At 44.3% G+C, this 22,772-nt stretch overlaps 2 protein-coding genes and 1 long non-coding RNA gene across 3 annotated transcripts in view; all 3 read left to right on the top strand.

Moving 5' to 3' along the window:
- Window positions 1–2,184: 2,184 nt before the first annotated feature.
- RPL34 (ribosomal protein L34) lies at window positions 2,185–5,268 on the top strand. The gene is made up of 5 exons (XM_080592156.1): window positions 2,185–2,247; window positions 2,663–2,736; window positions 2,836–2,935; window positions 3,445–3,548; window positions 5,142–5,268. The coding sequence occupies exons 2-5, from the start codon at window positions 2,672–2,674 to the stop codon at window positions 5,224–5,226; spliced, it is 354 nt and encodes a 117-aa protein (XP_080448282.1). The 5' UTR covers window positions 2,185–2,247; window positions 2,663–2,671; the 3' UTR covers window positions 5,227–5,268.
- Window positions 5,269–6,548: 1,280 nt separating this feature from the next.
- On the top strand, window positions 6,549–10,953 carry OSTC (oligosaccharyltransferase complex non-catalytic subunit). The gene is made up of 4 exons (XM_080592154.1): window positions 6,549–6,775; window positions 7,019–7,112; window positions 8,772–8,969; window positions 10,311–10,953. The coding sequence occupies exons 1-4, from the start codon at window positions 6,637–6,639 to the stop codon at window positions 10,327–10,329; spliced, it is 450 nt and encodes a 149-aa protein (XP_080448280.1). The 5' UTR covers window positions 6,549–6,636; the 3' UTR covers window positions 10,330–10,953.
- Window positions 10,954–18,263: 7,310 nt separating this feature from the next.
- The window catches only part of LOC308195171, a 30,725-nt gene continuing 26,216 nt past the window's right edge, over window positions 18,264–22,772 (top strand). The window contains exon 1 of the long non-coding RNA XR_013951306.1: window positions 18,264–20,920. This is a non-coding gene — a long non-coding RNA (uncharacterized lncRNA). The remainder of the gene's footprint in view (window positions 20,921–22,772) is intronic.

The raw sequence follows: 22,772 nt of genomic DNA, 5'->3' as shown, positions 1-22,772 counted from the left end.
GACTGGACACAGACAGGACAGAAGTGAATAAAAGTGAAAACAATCACTCATATTTTAATTGAAGCTTATGTGGCTGCACACCCCCTACGACTGCAGAGGCTACTGCAGTGTAGGGATCAACGGGGAGAGGCTGGTGGAGCAGCCGAGTCCTCGTGGGGCTTGGGAGATCCCTGGAAGTGAGGCAGGAGGGCTGGGAAAGTGAAGGACGAGGCTTTCCAGGGGTCCAGCCAGGCTCATCAAGCCTTACCCATTTTGGCACTAGTGCTTTTACTGAAATGGATTTTTCCATGAGTGTAAGAGAATGGTTGTGTACATAGGTAGGGGTTTTCAGAAGAAAGAAAGGTAAGGAGAGGACTGTGTGAAAAAGAAAGTAAGAATGGTCAACATACCAAGAAATGGTCTTAAACCATGAACAAAGCAATCTTCGGGTACTAGAAACAGAACACGGTGACAACTGGCTGGCCCATGCAAGATGCCACACATCGCTCATCCGCCACCAGAGATGGTTATCCTTCTAGTCACCTATGGCTAGAAAAAAAGAGGTTTACAGTTTTATGCTGACTATAAGCAAATACACCCTGGAAAACAACCTCAAGTCTTCTTAAGGAAAAAGGCCACATCCTCAGGCCCTATGCTTCCACTGATATCCTAGCAGGAAAAAAATGCTTTTTATCGGCTGCCACTGATGCTTTTCCAAGTTGGCAGGTTGTGCATTTGCTACTCCATCCCCTTTGTTGTATTCATGGAAAGAAGGAAGTACAGGAAGAGTTAGTGAGATGTGTTGGGCATGGAAAAAACCTACTCCCCAAAGAAACGGTTCAGTCCTATGGAGAGCCAGGAATAGCAGAGAACATGAGACTCACTTGTCTACCACTAATCCATTCAAAACGGGCTTAGCGAGCTCTTGCTTCAAATATTATCCCTACATTAGACCACACTAAACCATTTGTCATAAAGCTAACATTTCTAGATGCTCTCGCAAGCCATTTGCCTGACAGCTCTGCTCTTCTTACAAAATAAACTGAGAATGTTTGAAGAACTAGGCCAGAGCATGAGCAGCTGTGAGCCACTGAATTTAACTGGCAGCTCCTACAATTCATACCAGTTGAGTTTAGGGCCCAAACTGGGTAAGCTCAAAAAATATCGATACTGTTGTTCAGTAATAAAATAGTAACCTGTTGCGCTTGCAACAGCTAAACTAAACTGTTCCATCATAATTTAATAGTGTTGTTCTTTTAACAATTGGATTCCGTTACACTTTTATATTTAGGCACGATTATTTAATCTAGTTTAATTGGATTTCTTATTCCCCTCAGGGTCTGGGGCCTAGAAAGTTCATATTAAATACTCTAATTGCTCTGAAATTTTCGTGTTGTCTGAAATATGCTCCTATTTTAAGTATACCCTAAAATCTAGTTCATAGACATGTTCTCCTCTTTCACGAATTAGAAAAAGTCTGACGTCCATAATTTGCACTTTAAAAGAGTCAATAATTAACCAAAATAATAATTATAGACGGAAAACAAGGAGGACGCTGCACAATGAACTGCAAGTCACAAATCGTAAATAAGGCCAGGAGCGCACATCAAAGGTTTCTAAGTGCACGCTGCTCTCCGAAAGCAAAGCTAAGGCAACTAATGAGGGTGTCCATAGCCTACATATTTTACGTGCGGGTCCCTGACGTGGTACGGGCCTGCGGGGTACAGCTGGCGGAGACCCCGACAGCTGCCCGGTTTGCTTGGCTGGCACAGCGGTGGTGCTGGTGGTCCCCGAACAGGAAAGTGACTGCGTGTGAGGGCTGGGTGTGGGTACTGCTGGGCTTCAGACGCCACTCTGGGGCAAAGAGAGGCAAGGTGCGAGTCCTGTCCTGTGCTGCCTGGGGCCGGTGGGCGAGCGGGTATGGTTTGTACTGGGAGCAGGGCCTTGCACGTGCCAGGTTTGTGTGAGAGCACCGCTCCCAAAGCCACGTTACGGAGACTACATGCTGATGTTTTAGAAAAACGACATTTAATAAATAAATTGACAGATGGATGCGTAGATAGATGGATGAACGGATAGTCGTGCCGCCTCGCCCTGCTCGCCCTACAACATGGCGGCGCCTCCGCCGTACAACATGGCGGCGCCCAGCCACCTCCACCGCCGTACAACATGGCGGCCTAGAGGAGGGCGCTTCCGTGTCCCTCAGCGCCACTATTTCAACCCCGCCGCGCGCGCTTCCGCTTCCTCTTCCGGCTCGGGCGGTGTCAGGTATGGCGGCGGGCGGCGGGGGCTCCGCGGCCTCCATCCGCCGCCTCCATCCGCCGCCATCCGCGGCGCGGCGACACCCGGGGGGTGCGGGGGGGCCGGGGCCGGGGCCCGGGGCGTCGGTGCCGCAGCGGTCGCCAGGCCCTCAGGGAGGGGAGGCCTCGGGCCGCGGCAGCGCAGGGTGAGGCCTTGCCTCGTCTTGAGTCTTCGCCACAAGCCTCCTTCTGCTCGCAGCCCCGTCGCGTTGTTTATTATTTAGCGGTGTTGGCTGTCGCAAGGAGGTATTTCGGCTCTCTCCGTCCTGGCACAGAATCGGTAGCTGCTGGGTCCGTTTCAGCTCGGTGCTTCCGTGCAGGTGATGCTGTCAGCCTCTGGGTGGAAGCCGAACGCTCAAACCAATCTGTTTTCCTTAATTTAGGTGTGAAAAATGGTTCAGCGGCTGACCTACCGCCGTAGGTTGTCCTACAACACAGCTTCCAACAAGACCAGGCTGTAAGTAAGACGTAGCTTCTAAGGAAATCCTCATTTAAGAAAAACAACGTTTTAAGTTTTGATTGTTTCCTTAACAGAATGTTTTCCTGCTGTGTTTAGGTCCCGAACACCTGGGAACAGGATTGTTTACCTTTACACCAAGAAAGTAGGGAAGGCACCAAAGTCAGCATGTGGTGTATGCCCAGGGAGACTTCGTGGTGTAAGTCTTGGGATTAACAGCATAAGACTTTGACAGCTTTTATTATTTTAAATGCAAACAACTTTATCAAATAAGGTGTCTGTTTCTTGATGGTTTCAAGAATATCCTTTAAAATATGGTCATCTGAGTGTTGTGAAGTGTAGCTGGTAAAACAAGCTTTGAAAGCTTAAGAAACAAGTGCTGTTTTTTTTTTTAGTGCTTGTGATTCTCACCGGTATTATCTAAACCTGTTTTATAAGTTAACTTGTAATTGACTGAAATTTTTCAAGCTAGACCTAGATGAATCTGTAACGGGTTTAAAAGTTAGAATTGGACCTATTAGACTTTCAAAAACATAGGTCAAGTACCATACCCTGTGGCTGCAGTCACTTCTTGCATGTTGAATAGTTAACTGTAGGTGTTGCTGCTTTTTAAAGACAAACTATACATGTGAATTTTCTCAGTGCAACTGTTACTCAAAACTGGGGCCTGCTATCTTATGATATGCTTCTAATTTTTGCTTTCTGTAGGTTCGTGCTGTGCGTCCTAAAGTTCTTATGAGGCTGTCAAAAACAAAGAAGCACGTCAGCAGAGCCTATGGTGGCTCCATGTGTGCTAAGTGTGTCCGCGACAGGTGAGCTCACAACGGGATAACTTTGCTCTTGAGGTGACTTCATACAAGTTCTGCATCTTAACCGTGTCTTCCTAGTGTAAGTCAAAATGCTAGAGACTCTTTCCTGATGTCAGTGTAGAAAAACGGAGAGGGTAAGCACGGGACACATTAGCAGTGAGGTGTGCAATTTTCCCCCAGGATTTGAGCTGGTTAGTTAATGTGTTTGGAACTCCTCTGTGGATGGTTTGTTCTTTGTGGTTTCAAACTGTACTGGTGTGTAGGTGCTAAACATTCCATTCCTTCTGCATTTTTGTATTCTTCCCTCAAGAGTAAAGGCTTTTCTCTTCTGCTTCCTGTTTTGTCTTGTGCAAAGATAGTAGCGAAAAATCAACTTCGGACGTCTGTGGTGTTTTGGGATTTAGTGGTACTAATTGTTAGCATATTAAGCATCTTCTATGTGATTAAGCTTAAAGATGACCTTTGGTAGGTCTCCTTGAATTGAGTTTTATTGTGTAACAATTGCATATCTGTATAATTCCTTGACAAGTTTGAGCACCAATGTATATTACAAAGAATGTGTCTGCTTTGTGAATGGTAATCAAAGCAGATCTCCAGAGTCAGCAGTCTACTGTCAGTTTTTCATCTGTAGTGCACATCTTTCCAGCATCTTGTTTTTTTTTTGGCTTCTGTGATCTAAACTAAATCACATCAGGTGGCACTGAAGGCTGATTGTTACAGCTGTAGACCTTGAGCAAAACTTTTTTCTGTTAAAAGACATTTTTTCCTCAGTGTTTTCACAAACACTGTGAGCTTGGTAGGTCTTTTTTTTGTAGATGAGTGCATCTTTTATGCCTATACACAAACAAAAGCGCAGTCACCTCCTTCCCTGTAATTGGCAGGTCTTTCTCCTGTGTCTAAGCGTTGTTGGTAGGCTTTGTGTGCTGTAAAAATAGCCATAGGTATCATACACACGGAGTAGCATTTTCCTGTTTTGAGATAGGACGGTCTATATGGTATGTGTGTGGTAAAACTCACTCACCAAACAGGCTGTTGATGTGTGAGTACTATCGTGTGTATCTATCTGCTTAGTGGCCCCATATCTGTTCAAGAAGTAATTGTATTTAGATATGATTTGACCTGCCGGAGTTTTTTTTGTTGATGTACAAAGAAGCAGTAATCCTGAGAGGGCAGCTCTCATTTTGATAACTGAACTCACATAAATTTTTCTGTAGTTAAAGAATTGGTGTGAACAGCTGGTCAGTTCCCTTACTTTAAGAATTGTAAAATTAGTTTGCCAGTGAGGAGTTTTGCTTTTTACCTTAAGTTAGTCAAGTCACTTACTTTCCTACTGTTTAGCCATTGGGTTGATACCCTTATCTGCCTACAAGCCACTAACCCTAAATTTGCGAGCACATGAAGCCTTCTTCCCAAACCTCTACATTTATTGGTGCTACTGCCCCTGTCTTTTGATGCTGGCAAGAACACAGACAGCTCCTTTATGTAAACTGGAGTACCACACAGTGCTGCAGTCAGCAAAACTAGCTGCAACTTTCTTATTTTTGTGTTCTTGCTTAGCTGTATACACGTCCTCATGGTGTTGATTTTCCTTTCTAGGATCAAGCGAGCTTTTCTCATTGAGGAGCAGAAGATCGTCGTGAAAGTGTTGAAGGCACAAGCACAGAGCCAAAAGTCCAAGTGAATCTCTTTGTATTTTCTGCCCAATAAATGAAAGTTCCACTTCCCTGCTGTCCTGTCAGTCTGCGTGCTCGTGGAGGCTTGTGGGAGCTTCTCACAGCTTGTTAAATGCAGAACCGGGGTGTGACGTGGCACGCTGTCAGTGAGGGTGCTGCCTGCAGACGGGAGTGAAGCGTGTGGGATGAAGTCCACTTAAACAGGACTCCCAGCTCTGTCTCGCGGTCCTGGAGACAGATCGGAGTAACTGTGAGCAATGCAGGTTATTTTACGGCACCAGCTGTGTGCGAGGTGATCAGAGGATGTCTGAGATAGAAAAGTGAACAAAGAGACGGGCTAAAGACTGGAAGGCAGTGTCAGGTGAAGAGGAAGAGAGCTAGAACAAGCCTAAGGTAGATTTATTTTTTTTGGTAGCGTGTGCCTGTGGTTTACTGCTGCTTGAATCTGAGGGGCAGGGGAAGGGAATTGGCTTCTCAGAGCAAGTGCTTCAGCAGCCGTTCCACGCACAGCTCCCTCTGGATTCGGGAGGAAGCCCCGGCAGCTGTTCCGTTGTCCTTTGAGGTGCTTCCTGGGTCAGCAGCTGCCGGCGCAGTACAAGCACAGCTCCGGATGTGACAGACTAGCTCCAGGAGCTGGATTTTGGAGTGGCAATTCAGGCTCTGGCATTGCAAGCTGCACAGAGTTATTTTGGATCTGTTGCGCTGTCACTGATGTCGTGTCAGGAGCAGCTGTGGAAGGTGGAAATGGTTTTGTTTCCTCTGCTCCGTGCTGTTTAAACGTGGCCGTAGCTACCCGGGAATGCTTCGTCACCCCAGGGATAACCCTGACCTGTAGGCGCGGTGTCCTTGGCCCCAATCCTGGGAGTTCTCCCCGCAAAAAGCGACCCTCAGGCTTTTTGCCGGCTGTGTATTCCCGCACTGCCCCCGGCGGGAGGAGAAGGGGAGCCCCCGGCGCTGCCCGCTGGGTGCCGAGCACCCGGGGCAGGTTCATTCATCCTCCCCTGCGCCGGCCCCGCCCACCGCCCCGGGGGCGTGGCCTCCCATTCACCCGCACCCGCCCGGGGGGCGTGGCCTCCTGTAGCCCCGCCTCCCCGAGCGCCCCCTCCGTTACCCGGCACCGACACGTCGACGCTGGTAGGCCCTGGCAGGCGTGTAAAACGCGCGGCTGCACCCTGAGGAGCGTTGTGCTTCCGACTGGAGGAAAAAAACCCCATTATTATTTTTAATTATTTTGCGTAAACCCTGCGGTGATTTCGCTTTAAGGTTTAGATGTGATTAATTTATTTATTTTTTTTAATTCACCTCTCTTTGTTGTTGCCCTGCCAGGACGCAGCCGCGCGCCCGGTTCCGCCCGGCCGCCAGCCCCGCTCCGCTCCGCTCCGCGCCGCGCCGCCATTTGGTGCCCGCCGCCCGCCGGCATGGAGGCGCTGTTCCGGCTGCCCTTCGCCGTGCTCGAGTGCCCCAACATCAAGCTGAAGCGGCCGGGCTGGGTGCACATGCCCTCGGCCATGACGGTGTACGCGCTGGTGGTGGTCTCCTACTTCCTCATCACCGGAGGTGGGACGCCGCCGACAAAAGGGGAAAGCGCCCCGCTGCCAGCCCCGTAAACCCCCCTAAACCCCCGTGAAACCCCCCTTTCCTGGCAGCTCGCCCCGCCTGTAGCCGCTCCTCAGGCTTTTCCCCGAGTTACGCCCGTTCCTGGGGCGCTTCGCCCCAGCTATAAGCGTCCTTGTGGTGTTTCGCCAGTTCTCCCCCGTTTTGTACGATTCGAACCCAATTCCGTGCCTTGTTGCCTCGCAGGGATCATCTATGACGTGATCGTGGAGCCTCCCAGCGTGGGGTCGATGACGGACGAGCACGGGCACCAGAGGCCGGTGGCCTTCCTGGCCTACAGGTAGGAGGAGGGCAGGGCTCTGCACCCCTCCTGGGGAGCAGACGGGGCGCACGCAGCTGGGTCAGCCCGCTCCGAGCCCCCAGGAACCGCCTGGGGACTGCAGGATCCACCCCGAAACTGCCCTCGGTCTCCAAATTAAAAAATAAAAGTGCCTGGAATTAATGGAAGCAGATAACTAAGTCCTCCCAAAGCCTTTGGGAGTGAACGCTTTGGTAAGAAACAAGCTTTGATCTGGCAGCGCTTTCCTTTATTTCAATCCCTTCGCTGTTAAAAGTTGAGGTTTGTAATGGGTGCAGACGTATTTGGCCGCATTTCATAGGATATTTCATAGCAACGTAAGTAATGTTTGGGAGAATTTAAGGTCTGGCCTTTCAGCTTCTAGTGTAATTGGGACTCCTGTAGCTGAGGGTGGGGAAAATAGTTACAAATACACAATGGTGTCTTCCCTGGGTCTGTTTGCATCTGCTGCTGAAAATAAGCTGGAGACTGCTTAGTCAAGAATTGCTCTGACAAGTATTAAATCTATAGTTGTAACTTTTGTTTGATCTGCTTTTGTGTCTGTACGTGGAAACAATGGCATGTGGATTTTTTTCTTGTAAAATACCAAAAACGTTCTGTAAGTCCTCAGAACGTGGGTACCCCATGTATAAATTTATGCATGCCTCGCGTATAAGCTTTGACTTGGACTGGACGCGGTGTGTGACTCAGGCAGGGTGGGGCTGCTGCAGGGTGCGTGGATCACTGCTGCGGGGAGCTGGATGGCACTTCAGTGCAATTCTGTGACAGCAGCGTGAAAGAAGATGGAATTGGTTGTTTTCAGGATTTGAGGCAATAATGATTATCTTCATTTCCGTTTTAGCATACATTGCAGTTTCAGTCGTACCACTGTTAAAAAGCTGCCAGTACTGCTGATGGCAGTGATAGAAAAAGGCTCAGTGAGTGTTACACGCAGAAGGCTCCTCATCCAGGTGCAGTATTTTTTCAGCTGCTCGGCTTCCCCTCTCTGCCTGAGCTCTGTAAGAAGGGAACCCAGCTGTGAGGACTGACAGAGAGCCGAGGCGCTTTCAGGCCGGTCCCCACAATCTGTGTGCAGGCCCAGTGAGTGAGGAGCGAAACGTGCTGCAGGCAAGAAACATTTCTGCTGTGTGCTGGAACCTGCTGAGGTGCTTCATGAGGTGACACAGTGCTTGGAGTGGGATTTGTACCGGGATGAGAATTTGGGTGCTGCTGCCTCAACGTCAGGGTAGAAATAAGACTTGGAAAACCCAGTGGCCCCAGGGTCACGGTTCCATGCTTTGAGTCGTCTGTGAAAACTGCTGCTACTTTTGGGGTAGATCTTTCTGAAAACTGATGAGTTTGTGTTGTATCCATTAATATAACCTGTTGCATATAAAACCACTAGTATGCTTGTCTGTTCACCTTGCAGTCAGTCCAGGAGATAAATTACAATTTAAAGCTTTAATGTAATTGCATAACATAAATTCCTAACATAAAGTAAATTTGGAAGGTCAGCCATCAAACTTAATCATTTTGTGCATTTGTACAGCTAAAGAAGGTTGAGTAGCTGAATTTTGAAACGTAAATAGTTTTCTTTGAATAACCTCTAACTCTTTCTTCCTCCCTTTCCTCCCCCACCCCCCTTGTTTGTTGGTCTTGTAGAGTAAATGGACAATATATTATGGAAGGGCTTGCATCTAGCTTCCTCTTCACCATGGGTGGCTTAGGATTCATAATTCTGGATCGATCCAATGCACCAAATATCCCCAAGCTGAATAGGTTTCTCCTGCTCTTCATTGGATTTGTCAGTGTGCTTTTGAGCTTCTTCATGGCCAGAGTTTTCATGAGGATGAAATTACCGTAAGTGACTTAAAACTCTTTCTGCTTTTCTTCCTTTTTATGGTTTACGTGTGCCTATATTAAATTTAAGAGTAGCAGAAAACAAAACCTGGTATGCTGAACGTCTCTAGCTTGGCTGTAAGTTACTTTTCTTCAGTGCTTTTGTGGAACAAGCTGTCTTGAATGAGGTGGGGAAACTTTTGGAGCTGACTGCTCTGAGATTGTGCTGTGGTTCAGAAAGATGACAGATTTGCTAAGTCAGACAATACGATTAGTGAGTCTGAGTCGTAATAAATTTTAGGGTAGGCTGAATACGTGCTGGATAGGTAAAAGTAATTACAAGGCAGGGCTTTGGAGAAAAAGGATATATCAAGGAACTTCAAGGAAGACAAATGAATCATTTATACCAGCAATATATGGCAAAGGTCATAACTAGAAGAACCGATGCCAGGAGTAATGGGCGTTTAGAAACATCCAAAGCTGTCCTAAAGTAAAGATGATGTCTTTTATTTTGTCGTCGCTGGAAGACTCAACGTAACATTGAAGCATACAATGTGTGTGACGTTTCAATACACCTAACTCACAGACAAAAAGTAGGAAAAATAACACAGCTTTGAGGCCGTGTTATAACAAAACACGGGATTTTCAATTTTTGTTTTTTCTTTCTTGCTCCATCTGTTTCATTTAGAATAGCTGAAGCCAGCAGTTTGGAGGTACCGACAGTTAATTTCTGGAGTAGCTCTTTGGGGTGTTGACTTAGTTATGTCAGTCATTGCTCCTTTCTCAAATGTTTGTTTAACCTTTGCAGTGCAGTAGAAATGTTGTTTCATAATGCACCGGGGATTCCCTGGCAGTAGGCAGCTCGATGGGGACTTGCTATTCGTTTTCTCGTTTCATTGTACATGTATGTCTTAACAGTTCTCTTTCTTAAATTCTTTAAAGAAACAAGGCTTCAGGGGAGTTGAAAAGAAAAAGAGACCAGAGTTGTGTTCAGAGCCAGAGAATGTCAGATACGGAATATCTTGACGCTGGTAGTTTGCGTAAAGGGTACAAAGAAAGAAGCTTTCATAAGGTGCAAGCTGGGCTTCAAAAATTCTAAATAAGTGCTGAAGTTGGATTGAGAGCAAGTTAGTCCATTTTCAGTGTTCATTGAAGAAAATCAGCTGAGGAAGGAGAGTGTAGTTAAGCCTGTTTGTACCTGAATGGGATTTAAATATGCGATTTAAATGGGTTTTAAATAGCTTTGATGTGAAGAGTGTTTTGGCACTGAGGTTTTTGTTTTAAGACTGTAAGTCTCTTGCTTTTTGAGGAGGTCCTGCCTGTGTTTGCTAACTTTTTTCCTAATTTAATTTTATTCTGCAGGGGCTACTTGATGGGTTAGTACCTCTTGCAACGTGTGAAAGCCCAAGCTGAATTTAATCCTCTTCATGAAGTGTTTAAGAAGCAGCAAGAAACAAATTCCATTGTCACTATCAACAGGAAAGAGACCTAAACGTGAGAAGCAAGTGGGGAAAGTGTGCTCTCTCTGCAAACAAACTTTTATTACCAATGGCTGATTTATAGTTTTAAAACAGCGTTTTATCATTGCTGTTCTAGAGCTTTTGAAAAGAGAAAGTTACCTATATATTTTTTTTTAATCTGACTTGGCGTGAAATAGAGAACCTGTCTTCATTTACCCTGAAATGAGAATTAGCCATTGGTTTGACAGTTCGTTATTGCAAGGTCTGTCCCCTCTTCCCTGTGCGGGAGGATTATATGTGTGAATTGGAGAAGAAACACCTGAAACATTTCTTTCCAAGTTATAATTAGAAAGTAAATAAGTTTGGATACTTTACAGTCCGAATTAATGTGTCTGAAATGATTTCAGAGACACCTTTTGCCTTGTTATTAATGGCTCTATATGAGCAAATCCGTATGTGCACCGGGAGAGGCAAACTGTATGAATGTGCATTTGTTTTTGAAAAAATGTACGAAAAGAGCCAAATAAAAGTTATTTTCTACAAAATTGTTTGAATTTCATGCATTTTCTGAAGCTTTTTCTTGAGTATGCATGGCCTATTCTGCATACATGTTTTGAGATGCCATACTATACAATGAGCACATCATTTCTGCTTAGTTTTTCACTGTTGGGTAGTGATTTTTTTTAGTATCAGGGACAAGAGACCTCATATTTTCTGTGAACTTGTACTGTATCTAAATGATATGCTGTTATCAGTAATCGAGCGAGCTGTTGCTTTTTTGTTTGAGAGACAAGGCTCCAACTTTTTTTTGGTCTTCATTTAAAAGATGGAATGTTACCATTGTACTTCATTAAAATGTATTGTGTTCTGAAGGTGGAAAAGATCCTTCTAAATCTCCATAAATGTCTTGTTGGCAAGCCACATGTGTTTGAAGCACTATTTTTGTCTGTATAATAATTGTCAGTGAGGTTTTTTTTTTATTTTTATTCCCTTAATTGTGTGTAAGTATTACTGTTCATATACTAGTCAAAGAGCTAGTTGTTAATCATCTGTCTTCAGGATATGTCACTTCCAGTCCCTCATTCTTACATTCAATGTGACTTCTGCGTTTGTTCATTTTACATCTTTTTCTTTAAAATTTAAGGTATATTAAGCTGTTATGTTAGGCTCATAACTGCAATATTGCCTGTCTTTTCAAAGTGGTTATCCTGTGGTCATTCTGGTTTTGGTGAGACAGGTGCTTACTTTCAAGGGTGAGTACTGATATTACGTGAGTAAATAATGGGGTACCTATGTCAATTTTAATGTATCTAAGGAAAGTCAAAACAGAAAGGCAGGTCGCAGTATAACTCTACTGAGCGCCTTCCGGCTCAGTACGTGTCCCACTGCTGTTCAACGTCAGCCTCCAGGTTTGCAGCTGATTCTAAATGAGCATACTCTTAAGCAGTAGTTTTAATGACACAGATGAATATCTGTGGTGTATGAAATGCGAGGGTGCCCTGCCCCTGCAAACTGCTGCACCAGGCCCTGACTGCGTGGCCTGGTCGCTCGTGCTCCCCAGGGGCTGCCTTTGTACGGCCGGGGAGGGGGCACTGCTGGCTCTGTCCACATCTCGTCAGCTCCCTCACGAGGGCTGCCAGGCCCTGGCGGCTCCCTCAGCTGCCTCGAGTGGCCTTGATGCTGGAGAAAAAGCCCTGCCCGCCTCGATTCCACCGCTCCACTGCACCACGCGTCTGCCCCAGAGCCGATCGCAGGGAGATCTGCTATGGTCCTCTGCCAGAGCAGAGGTACCGAGGAAAGCAGGAAGCAGAATGCAGAGCAGAAGATACACCACCACCACACAGAAGGTAGGAACGCGCTAGGCAGGAAAGCTTCAGAATGCTTGACTGAAGTTTGGTTCGTTTTTGATGTTGGTTGGGAGCTTAATGGTCACCCATGGAAAAACTTCTACCTGGCAGTGTCACGTCAACTGAACAGGGTGGTACGGCTGTGCCATACCGTGTGTGATGGGAGTCCCAGTAACAGATAAAGAGTGAGTGTCTGCTGTTCTCTACAGGCAACAGCAGGTGGCATCTCCTGCGTCAAAGACAGAAAGAAAAGTTTAGTGATATCCCTCTGTGTTTCGTGCTCTCATCCAGAGTGAACTGAGCTTGTCTGGGGGGTGGGAAATTGAAGTTGAAGCACTGTGATAAAGGTAAAGCAGAGCTTATAGGAACGTCTCTCTCCGTGATTAAAAACAGAAGTTTGGCTTATGTCCAAATGTAACAGAAAAGTCAGACTGAGGTCTTGATTTTCTGGCTCTCTTGTTGGAGAAAATACCGAATCCACGGCTCTTCCAGAAGGTTCAGTGTAATCTTGGAGTGCTGACGCCTGGTCAATACAGTTAAGAAGAATATATATAACCTGTGTAGCTTCTGAAAGTTAACATGTGAACTCTAAATAATTTAAGTGATCTTGTACTTAATTGAGTTAAGCCAAAAAAATCATCTAAATAAAAAAGGCCAGACGTTCTGGCTTCCTTTTTTTCCCCCAGTACATTTTCCAGACTCCTGCAGATCGCGTAACAGTAGCATGTTTGGAAGACCTGTGCCACTGAAACGATTTTTGTCAGCAGGGTGACATTTCATCTGTTTTGAGGAGATGCTGATAAATACCTCTGCTGGTAAGATAAATACCTCTGCTGGTAAAGCTGTGTGGCATTTGGATAAGTCCAGATACGAATTTTAAAAAAATGTATAATTGTTAATTAAAACCTAAAATACTTTTACAGGTCAAGTTTAGTTACCAGTATGAAGTAGTACACAGTGATGTCTGAAATAAAACTGACATCTTTATTAGACTAATGTGGAATATTTTAATTTGCAGCATTCTAATTCTGAATCTGTTGTGTTTAATGGAATCTGGCTTAGGCGGCTGAAGGTGCCTCAGTTACCTTCTTACAAAGCTGGACACTTGTTTAGAAAATAGTGCTTAATAAGGTTACTATAATACACCCATGTCTAGTTCCAGTTGCATATTTCATATGCATGTTTTCTTAATATACTAATTAGGAAGCACTAGGTATTAGGTTACTTAAAAGTTACAGTCTTAGCAACTGAGACGATTGTAAATTGCTGCTGCTGCTCCCAGTAAAGGCAGTAAATGTGGGTATAAGGAAGACAGCAAATCTCAATTTTCTGACATGCTTGGAAATGCTGTATACACTAGAAACTTTTTTCCTGCGGCATTGCAATGGCTGTGAAAGCATGACTTGATATCACCCACTTGTGAATATGATTGTATTTTGCCTTTGGTGTGACAGTTCCTTCATAAAAAGAGTTGCAGCAATACGTCTGGCCTCCTATTACAATTTCTAGTTGCTGCTTCTCGGTTTTACAGTTGCTTTAGTATGTTTTTCTTCCAGAACATGCTTAAAGAGGGTTGAAACCATTACGAGAACTGAAGTGGAACAACTGTAAGAATCTCAGAAGAGGGCCATTTTATAACCCTTTACAGTCACACTGAGGCATTTCAGCTATACTGACTGGAGACTCAAAATCTGGATTTCAGTGACAGGAAAATGCACAAATAATGCATCAAACTCTTCTTCAAGGGCGGCGTTTCGTGAGAAGCGGCTACTAGAATCATTAGAGTTTCTACACGATTCGGTTTCTCCAGCGACAACTGATTGTGCTGTGTTTTTTTGTTGTGGTTTGACATGGATACCCACCTGCTAAGAGCTGTGCTGAGACCATAAGCCCATTTTAGAGCAACAGCTGTGGCACTGTAATGGGAGGCAAGCACGCCTGACTTGCGCCCTGTTTTAACTGGTGGTATGGATGCGAGGCGCTGCATCCTGATATCTGGTATCTTGAATCTATAAAGCAGCTTGCCGAGCTCCAGTTTAACGATACCAGCTTAATTCCTGATGTTCTTTGGGTGTGAGATGAAGTTTCACTTCATCACATAACTATCCCATGTGGGTTCTGTAAATGTCAAAGCTCTTAGGCTGTCGCACCTGCAGGCTGCAAGAGATAGTATTTAGCTGTAAGGAAATCAGGTTAATCTGGTATTGTCTGCTGACTTATGCATGCAAAAAGAGCAACATTTGTAATTTCCTCCTCTTTTTGTATCAGTTTTCATTACAAAGCTCAATGTTGAGGTGGGGACTAGGATGCCTTTGTTGGGGATGGTAATTGTATGTGCTCGGCTGCAAATCGGGAAAGAAAAAATTTCGAAAGGATTCAGGCTGGCTGGCATATTCTAGGGTAAAACTTGAATGTTAAACTTATTTCTGTGTTATTTAGGAAACAGATTGAAACAATTTCATAACTTTTAACTATTCCTGACAGCTCCTGGATGATAGCTAATATGTTCTCTATAGTCATCATCTGTCTTTACATGTGGACGGAGGGTGTGAGGGATGCAGCATAATAAACCTAACTTCAGTCTGAAGAAAAAGCTTTGGGGGGTGAGGGGTGTATCTTAAGCACCTGGAAGAAAATGGCAAAAAGATTAGTAGCCAACTTGGATTTTTAGAGAATAAGTCATATGAAGAATAAGCCACACATGAGAGTTAGGGGCACTGTGGATAGAAGAAAAGCAGATGTTTCTGAGGCTGTAGCTTTTGATGCTTTCTTGCATGTCATGGAAACTTGGCCTAGCTGAAACAACTGTAAGCTGGATGCAAAAAACGTTTTCAGAGAGTGTTCACTGATTAGTTGGTATCCTTTTGTCAGAGTGGAAAGAGAGATTTTTTTTTTGAGGTCTGTCCTTTGGTTAGTTGCATTCAACACCCAGTGACCTGGACAGAATAGGGAGTACTTACTAAATCAGCACAAATCATAAAACTTAGAGACTGCTGAAGGGCGGAGTAAGGATTTGCAGTGATCCTGACAAATGAGAAAGAGCTCCCTAAAAAAAAGTAGGCTGGTTTATTCTTTCTGGGAACAGGTGCAAGGTAGTAAAGCTGCACCAGCAGAATAACTGACGAAATGCAGGATTCCTCAGAGTGGGTCCTTGGGTTCTCGTGGACCACGAGCTGAACAGGAGCATCTGCTTTTGGGGAGCCATACCACATCCTGCTGAGAAACACACGGAAGTTTTAACTACAAAGTATACAAGGCATGAAAGTTAGCGTGGAACGGAAAGGAGTCATTTGTTCTGCTTGTCAGTAGTAGTTGAGGCTTAAATAACAGCAAGGAGGAGTTGGGTTACTATTAGGAAAATATTTTGAGGATAAAATAGTTGACTCCTTGACTAGATTGGCTAGGGCGGTGTCGGTATTTCTGCTGTGTGACGCTTTGAGAACAGGCTAGACAAGTGCCTGCCAAAATTTGCAGATAAGGCTGACCATGCCTTGGGGGTGAATGATTTTTTTGAGGTGTCTTCCAGCAGCTACCCATTTTTATTATTCCCTAGGTGAGAACAAAACCTCTGACCTTCCAAACGCTGACGCTGTCTTTAAAAACAATTATGGAAAGGTCTTTATAAATGACTAAATCTGTCCTTTGAATACATCCCTGCAGGGCATTCATAAGGCAGAATCCCGCTGGCCTCTCAGTCTGAAAAAAAGTGAGTAGCTTTGTGACCTAGACATGGCAGCAGAAAGCAGTTTCATTAACTGCCTACTGCCAGGCCAGAATTAAATGAATTAGTTGCTGGTGTAAGGAAAATAAAAATGTACGGACAATTGTTTAACGCCTTTTCCTTTCCTGCTTGATGCCCATGTTAGTCTGCCACCAAAATTATGCTGCTCTTACACTAAATGGCTGTCAGGGTAGCTACCCTACTAGAACAGGACCATTAGTTGATAGGGGGCATCTGTGATATTTCTAAGAGGTGTTTTGCTGCTTCTCAGCGCATCTGTCTGCTCTGAGCTGGAGCCAATAAACTTTTCAATTGCACTGTTTTCTCCAGATCCCTCCTTTCAGGAGCCTTGCTTCACTGGTGGGTGGAATTTATCCTATTTCACGTTTTACCCCAGTGTATCTGTCCGTCCCTGCTACCGTTAGCCATTACACCAGCCCAGAACCACTGTGTTTCAGCCCCTTTTGCTGGCCTACTCCTGGCCTGAGCTTTTATTTCTGGGGATTTATGCTATTGTCTTTCAGTAGCTGCTGTCTTCTTTTTTTTTTTCTTTCCATTTTTTTTTTTTCTTCCTGTCATTGTAGTCTTCCAAGTTTCAGGGCACCACTGCTGGTTTTGATTGCTCTCTTTCTAACTGCTGCGGTATTTCTGCCTTTAAGGGATATTATTTATCAGTCTCCTCTGCTCTTCCATTTCCTCATTCCTCCTCATCTAGTACTTTTCTCTTTTATCACACTGAAATCCATCACTTACTTCCACCAACCGCTTGGCTATCCATCGGCTGTGCTACTCTGGGCTTTCCTTCTTCTGTTCCTTCTACTCTGACTGCAAGTCCTCTAATTTTCCCTGCTGACCACTGTCTGAGCTACTTCACCCTGCAGTGACTCCACACTTCGTTAGCCCCTGCCCTCCGTGGCAAAGCTCAACCTCCTGGCTTCTCTCATCCTTTCAGCCTCTCTCATCCTCTGGCTGTTCCTTTGGCTGTTCTAGTTTTCTTTTAGCTGTCTCATGTCTTTGTCTTTATTGTTCTACACTCCACACCATCTGTTGTGCTGCTGCGAGCATGACTCACCCTGAAAACAATAAAAATCCTACTACATCCCCCAAGCACTACACTAGGGAGCCGACGAAGGCACTCCTGTATCCAAAATCTACATCAACAGCAGACAAGCCAAGGTCCTCATGGAATTCAGGTACATAATTTTTGTTTAAATCAATAGAATTCAAGTGCCAAATACATCTGAGAACCCTGCCAAAGTTTCGTCACAACTCTGAGAAAAGGAGGCGATTGTTTCCTGTGGCTGGATTTAAAAACACCTCTGTAGGGATAACCTGAAAGTTCTTGGGTTTCTTAGCCTTTTGCCTTTTTTTATATACATTTGCCATTACTGAGTGTTTTATGAGTGTAGACAACATATGGTCTGTACACAGTGGAACGGACCAAGGAAAATCTGTCACAAGGACCAAGATTCATACACACAGTAGACAAGGCAATAAATATGAGAGCTCATAAAAACAGGGAAAGGGAATGTTCCATCAGACCTTTTTTTTTTGTGGGTACAGAAGATGCACGATGCTTAAAACCACTGCCACTTAACAAAATGATTAACAAATTTAATTAAACAATTTTAAACAAAATTAAAAATAAATCACCATTTGGTTTCCTAACCTAAGCAGGAATAGTTTTAGCTGTATCAAGAAGTTCTTTTCCTCTGACGTTCTAACAGGCAGCAGAAACACACGGTGACTTTAATTATTTTCTTGTTTCATCTAACAGCTGGTTAAACCGAAGGTATACATCACTGAAGTCAATGGAGGCAGACAAGTGCAAAAAGGGAAATCTTACTTACAATATTACAAAACTTACAATATTTCAGCTGTATTCACAAGTAGCATTTAACTGCAGCTTCTGTATTAGGCTGTGACTGAACAAGCCTCGTTTTACTAATTTGGATGGTCAATACAAAGTATTTCCTTTGTGCAACTGCCTTTGAAAACAAATGTCTTTTACTTAAACATTGTAAATAATTTCTGAAGCTGACTACAAAGTTCTTGCTACCGTTAGTAGCTCCAGCATCCTTATTAGCTACTACTCTTAAGCTTTTTCAGTCTTGACACCTTTTACGTATCTGCAGTTTCAATTATCTGTTCAGGCTCTGGTTCACCACTGGATGGCAGTCCCTGCAATGCTATTCACTCTGGGAAGGAAAGTCTGGTTTTAGAAGTACACTACTGAAAGTACATGCTGCTTTGTACGTGAATATGAAATGTTACAGAGGTGAGTACATTTAGAACCATTTTTTTCTTATTGCTAAAGTATATGTGGAAGCCTTTTCTGTAGATTTCTTTCGCTTAAATTCATTTTTACAGTCCAAACTTCGGGATTGAATACGATAAAAATTTGCACTTCTGTTGCACCGTACAGCCAAAGATTTCAAACCACTTTATACTGACTAGGTCAATAAAGAAGTCAGCATGTGTGCATATATATATATATATACACATACACATATATGCATATATCTATATACATATATGCTGACTTTATACGTAGCTCATAAAGGGAAAAACGTGCAGTATTATAATGTAGAATGAATTACTCAAAATTACAGCCTTTAGGTAGATAAAGAATAAAGCCTCAGTCTTCTGATCCCAAATCCACTGTATGTCTGATGGTGGGGAATGAAATAAATGGCTATAAGGAACTGACTATTTAAATGGTTAAAATACAGTAACTGTAAAGATAAAAACAAGTTAATATTGAAATTGTGACTGATATCCATACATTAAAATCAGAAGTCAGAACACGGGTAGATAGCAGAGGTAGAGAAAGCTGTGTGGACTTGACCAAGATTTCTGTGTGTATGGTTGTAAGTATGGTGAGTTTACTACCACAAGGTTTTGGAAAAGCTTGTGATGAAACCTGGAACGCAACGTGAAAAAATGTTGATACAGTCATAAAATACCCATAAAATACTGCAATCTATAGGTGCCTTTGCTTAAGCTAACAGGGATTTCACCTGACTGTATTTTAAGGCAATCAGATTCTCATTTCATTTGAATAGAAATTTAAATGACAGCTTTATTACAAATAAATCCTGTAGATGTCTCCTTAGTAGGGACAGGGAGATAAAATGGAAACAGGAGGAAGAAAGTGTGCTGCAGCACTTGTAGAAAAGACCCCTTTCAAAACCCTTTACAGATGCCTGCATCTGAGCATATCGAAGCATTAATGTCAGCCACACAGATGGCTGTTTTTAGGTGGGTGGGATGTTGAAACAGTAAAGTGAGTGGCTTAAAGCTATGTAGCAGCTCAATAGCAGAGAGAGAAATAAAATTTAGATCTAATTGCCAATTTTGCATCCTACTGACCATGTCGGACACTCAATTCAGCATCAAGCATTCACTAGAGTTTTTACAATGTATATATTTTTTATTCTAGATATTTTCATATTTTCAGGACAAACAAAACAAAACAAACAAACAAGACTTCTAAACTGCTTTTGTTAAAAGGCAGGATAAAAACAGGATAAAAACATTTTCGCAGCAACATTTTTTTGAAACTTGAAGCGTATTACTTCCCCTCTTGCTTACTGGTTTGTTGGCAAGTTCTGTTTCTTCTGTTCTTGAGATGATGTGTTTCACTGTGAGATCAATCCCGGTGTCTCCTTCGCCCTCCTTTACATCTCATTTGTTATTGAAATGGCTACTTACTCCTAGCTCCCTCCAATTAGTCCATAGCGCTAAAAACTTCCTCTCTTGATCAATTTTCAAACAAGCCCAAAAAATTCCTTTTTTGTATTCCTACTTGTTAGCCCTTTGCTTGTGCTCAGTAACCATCTGCTGAAATATATCATTGTTCTTTTCAAAGCACACCCTCCTGAAGGTCAGCTCTGTAGTGCCTCCAAAACTAGAGGACCAAAGTCCAGCGCTGACTCTCAGGTCGGGCCGACGGTGCCTCCATCTCCTTGTGTTACCCCTCTGTAGCTCTGTGTTGTGTCTTGCCCAGGTATAATTTGTGTGCTCCTTGGGGTCAAGAAGCCTTTGTTTCTGCTGCACGGTGTCCATGTAAAGGACTCCTCGGCACTTCAGCAACATGCATAATAGATTCCGCATTAATTAAATTTTATCAAGGGAAACCCTACCACCAGATTCCCGATCAACTGTGCTGTTTATCTCAGTCAGCTTGAGGTTTCAGATTACTTTCTAAAGCCGTCTTTGAAAAAATCTTCCAGAGTTTTCTCTGTTTGGCTTTCCTTTCGCCCTCCTCCCGTCCTGCTGCCTGCTGGGAAGTGCCGGTGCCCTCATTACAGCAGCCCAGTTCCCTGCGTTTCCAAGGCCTCCATCCAAACCCCCGGCCGCTGACTTTCTCCATGTTTATTCTGAGCTTTTCTCTGCCTGGGAACATGCCACAACACACCCTCCGCTCCTGCCCAATCCCTTCCCGTGCTGACGCAACGTGTTTTTCGGCCTGCCACGTGTCCCAGGATAACCTCTCCCTGTGTCTGTGTCCCCTCACGTTCGGCTTCTCAGTGAGCGAGGGACTTGCCGCCGCCGCCGCGCGCTGCGGGTCGGGCAGGCCGCTGTGGTAACACCCAAACACAGGGCGAAGAGGCTGCGGGACAAAGCGTCTTGTTTCCCGTTGTGCTTTCTGCTGACACCACACGCAGAGGCAAATTCTGCCCGGAGGAAGGCAGACAGCAGCCCTACGAGGCAGCAGGCCAAGATCCTGTCCCAACAGAAGCACCGAAGCTACGAGGATTTAATGATTTAGCACTTAACTGCAAGGGAAGCCGGGTGTTCAGTTATTGTCAGTGATCCACTGGCTGAGGAAAAAAGACCCCTAAAGAAGAAATATACCTCAGACTGACAAAGAGCAGGCACTTATTAAGGATTAATTTTGGATACACGTGTTCAAGCTGCAAAGCTTTGTTCCTGACTGAGGTACAAGTGTATTTATGATGTGAATGTACCTGAGTCTAGGGCTTTGTTTTGGCCCACTGTACGTGGCCCAGCTGTGCCTGGCACACAGAAATAAGGCAGATTTGCCCGATGCTTGGAGATTTGGGTTGCAGTTTCTCCTCTTGTATGGTGGGTGTTTATAGACCTCCCTGGTGCACACAGTAGTGTATAGTAGAGGATTTGTGCTCTGCAATGCAGGTGGTGATCTGTAAGTAGCTGAGTTGCCCTAATAAGTTCAGAACAAATGATATCCTCCCGGAAAGTCGCCTCTTGGTTGGTTTCAGAAGTGGAACTGCACTTTGAATAACTCAGTGGAGGTTGCTGCAACTCCTACCTACTCGTCCATGATGTGATGTGGCTGGAAAACATTTTATGAAATCATTTTTGTAACTGAGACTTTCTTAGCCTATGCAAGTTTATCTGCCTTGTAGCAGAGGCTTGGAAGGGACTGGCGATAGTCAGCTTTGTGCTATGTCTGCCCTGAAGGAGCCATCCTTTGGTCCTAAGGAGCACACAGCGGGTTCGTGTAACACATCTGCTCTAGCACAAGTAGGGAACAAGCTTTAAGGGAGCTCCATGCTCATTGCCCTCCACATAACCTCTGACACTAGTGGCCTTTGGTGATTCCCATTTCAGACTTGTATTTCCTTGTTAATTACAGAGTGTGCTTTTAGTAGCTGCTGTTATTAAAGATACGTGGTCATTGCTTGTTCAGTGTTAATGCTTGGTGGAGCAGTCCCACGCTGTTTTTCACTGTGTTGGTTGTGCAAAAACACATGTGGCACTGCCAGGCTGGAAGAGCTCACAGTGTGTTGGGAAAGAAGGGAAGGGGAGGCTGGTGAGAGAGCTCTTCTGCCAGAGAGTGCTTCCCCTCCATCCCTCCAGCCTCAAGTTTCAGGTGCACTTGCCTACCTGGTGGAACCGAAGCTTTTTGGTCAGTGCCAGAAAGATCTGTTTCTGATACGTTTCAGGGAGCTGCTGGCATTGTAGTCACTTTGAGAAATATCTGCCCAATTTAATTCTTAACTCTTCTTGCAGTCTGAGGGGAGGGTCTCTCCTTTGCTGGTTTCCTGTTGAAGCCTCATTGCCCTGCATTTTCGTAGATACTTTGCCCTCTAGGGACCCATGGAAAGGTTCCCTGGTGGGAATTGCTGCTGGGTGGACTTGGTATTTAAGCCTGTGCGTTGTTTTGGATCCTGAGAACACAGACTTCTTTTAAAGTCAGACAGTCTAAGAAGTATAATTGTCCTACATTTATTTGATGACTTTGATGATATATGGTTTTGACTTTTCTTATTAATAATGCACTACTTCTTTGCTGATGAAAGGAAAGATGTGGGAAGTGCACTATCTTGGCCCAAGGTCTTTCATGTGATTTCAGTTCACCCTAAGTAAAAGTCAGGAGTGACCACTGGGATAGCAGAGACTGGGGGTTATTTTGAATAGCATCTGTATATACCATTGGTCTGTGTGCCTGTTGATACTGTAGGTGCAAAGGGTTAATTTGGTCCTAAAAGGATTACAAATCTGCAGGAAGACAGATGCACTTAGCCTAATTAGTGAAATACGTAGTCAGCCATTTCAGACCCTAGACCACGTTTTTCCCCTAACTCCAATAGAGATATCACCACTTCCAGTATAGGACAAAAGCAGAACTGTAGCTTCATGAGCAAAACATTTTGCTGAGTGGCTAAATCAGTCTTATCTGCTGTAACTAACACAGAAGACCGGAGAATGATAAAACCCCAGGGGAAGGGCAGGAGGAGGCAGAGGTATTTACCTTCTGCTCCTTAAAAAGAAAGTTCTTTTCAGCAAGGAGAGTCAATAACTAGAG

Source organism: Anser brachyrhynchus (genome assembly GCF_964034855.1).
Source record: "Anser brachyrhynchus genome assembly, chromosome: 4".
Classification (NCBI taxonomy): domain Eukaryota; kingdom Metazoa; phylum Chordata; class Aves; order Anseriformes; family Anatidae; genus Anser; species Anser brachyrhynchus.
This window is presented reverse-complemented; position numbering and strand designations above follow the sequence as displayed.

Bases quoted from the DNA above. Each gene is read 5' to 3' on its own strand.
- RPL34 (XM_080592156.1), top strand. From the start codon at position 2,672: ATGGTTCAGCGGCTGACCTACCGCCGTAGGTTGTCCTACAACACAGCT. The intron at 2,737-2,835 runs GTAAGTAAGACG...TGCTGTGTTTAG, and splicing joins GCTTCCAACAAGACCAGGCT to GTCCCGAACACCTGGGAACA. The intron at 2,936-3,444 runs GTAAGTCTTGGG...TGCTTTCTGTAG, and splicing joins GCCCAGGGAGACTTCGTGGT to GTTCGTGCTGTGCGTCCTAA.
- OSTC (XM_080592154.1), top strand. From the start codon at position 6,637: ATGGAGGCGCTGTTCCGGCTGCCCTTCGCCGTGCTCGAGTGCCCCAAC. The intron at 6,776-7,018 runs GTGGGACGCCGC...GTTGCCTCGCAG, and splicing joins CTACTTCCTCATCACCGGAG to GGATCATCTATGACGTGATC. The intron at 7,113-8,771 runs GTAGGAGGAGGG...TTGGTCTTGTAG, and splicing joins GTGGCCTTCCTGGCCTACAG to AGTAAATGGACAATATATTA.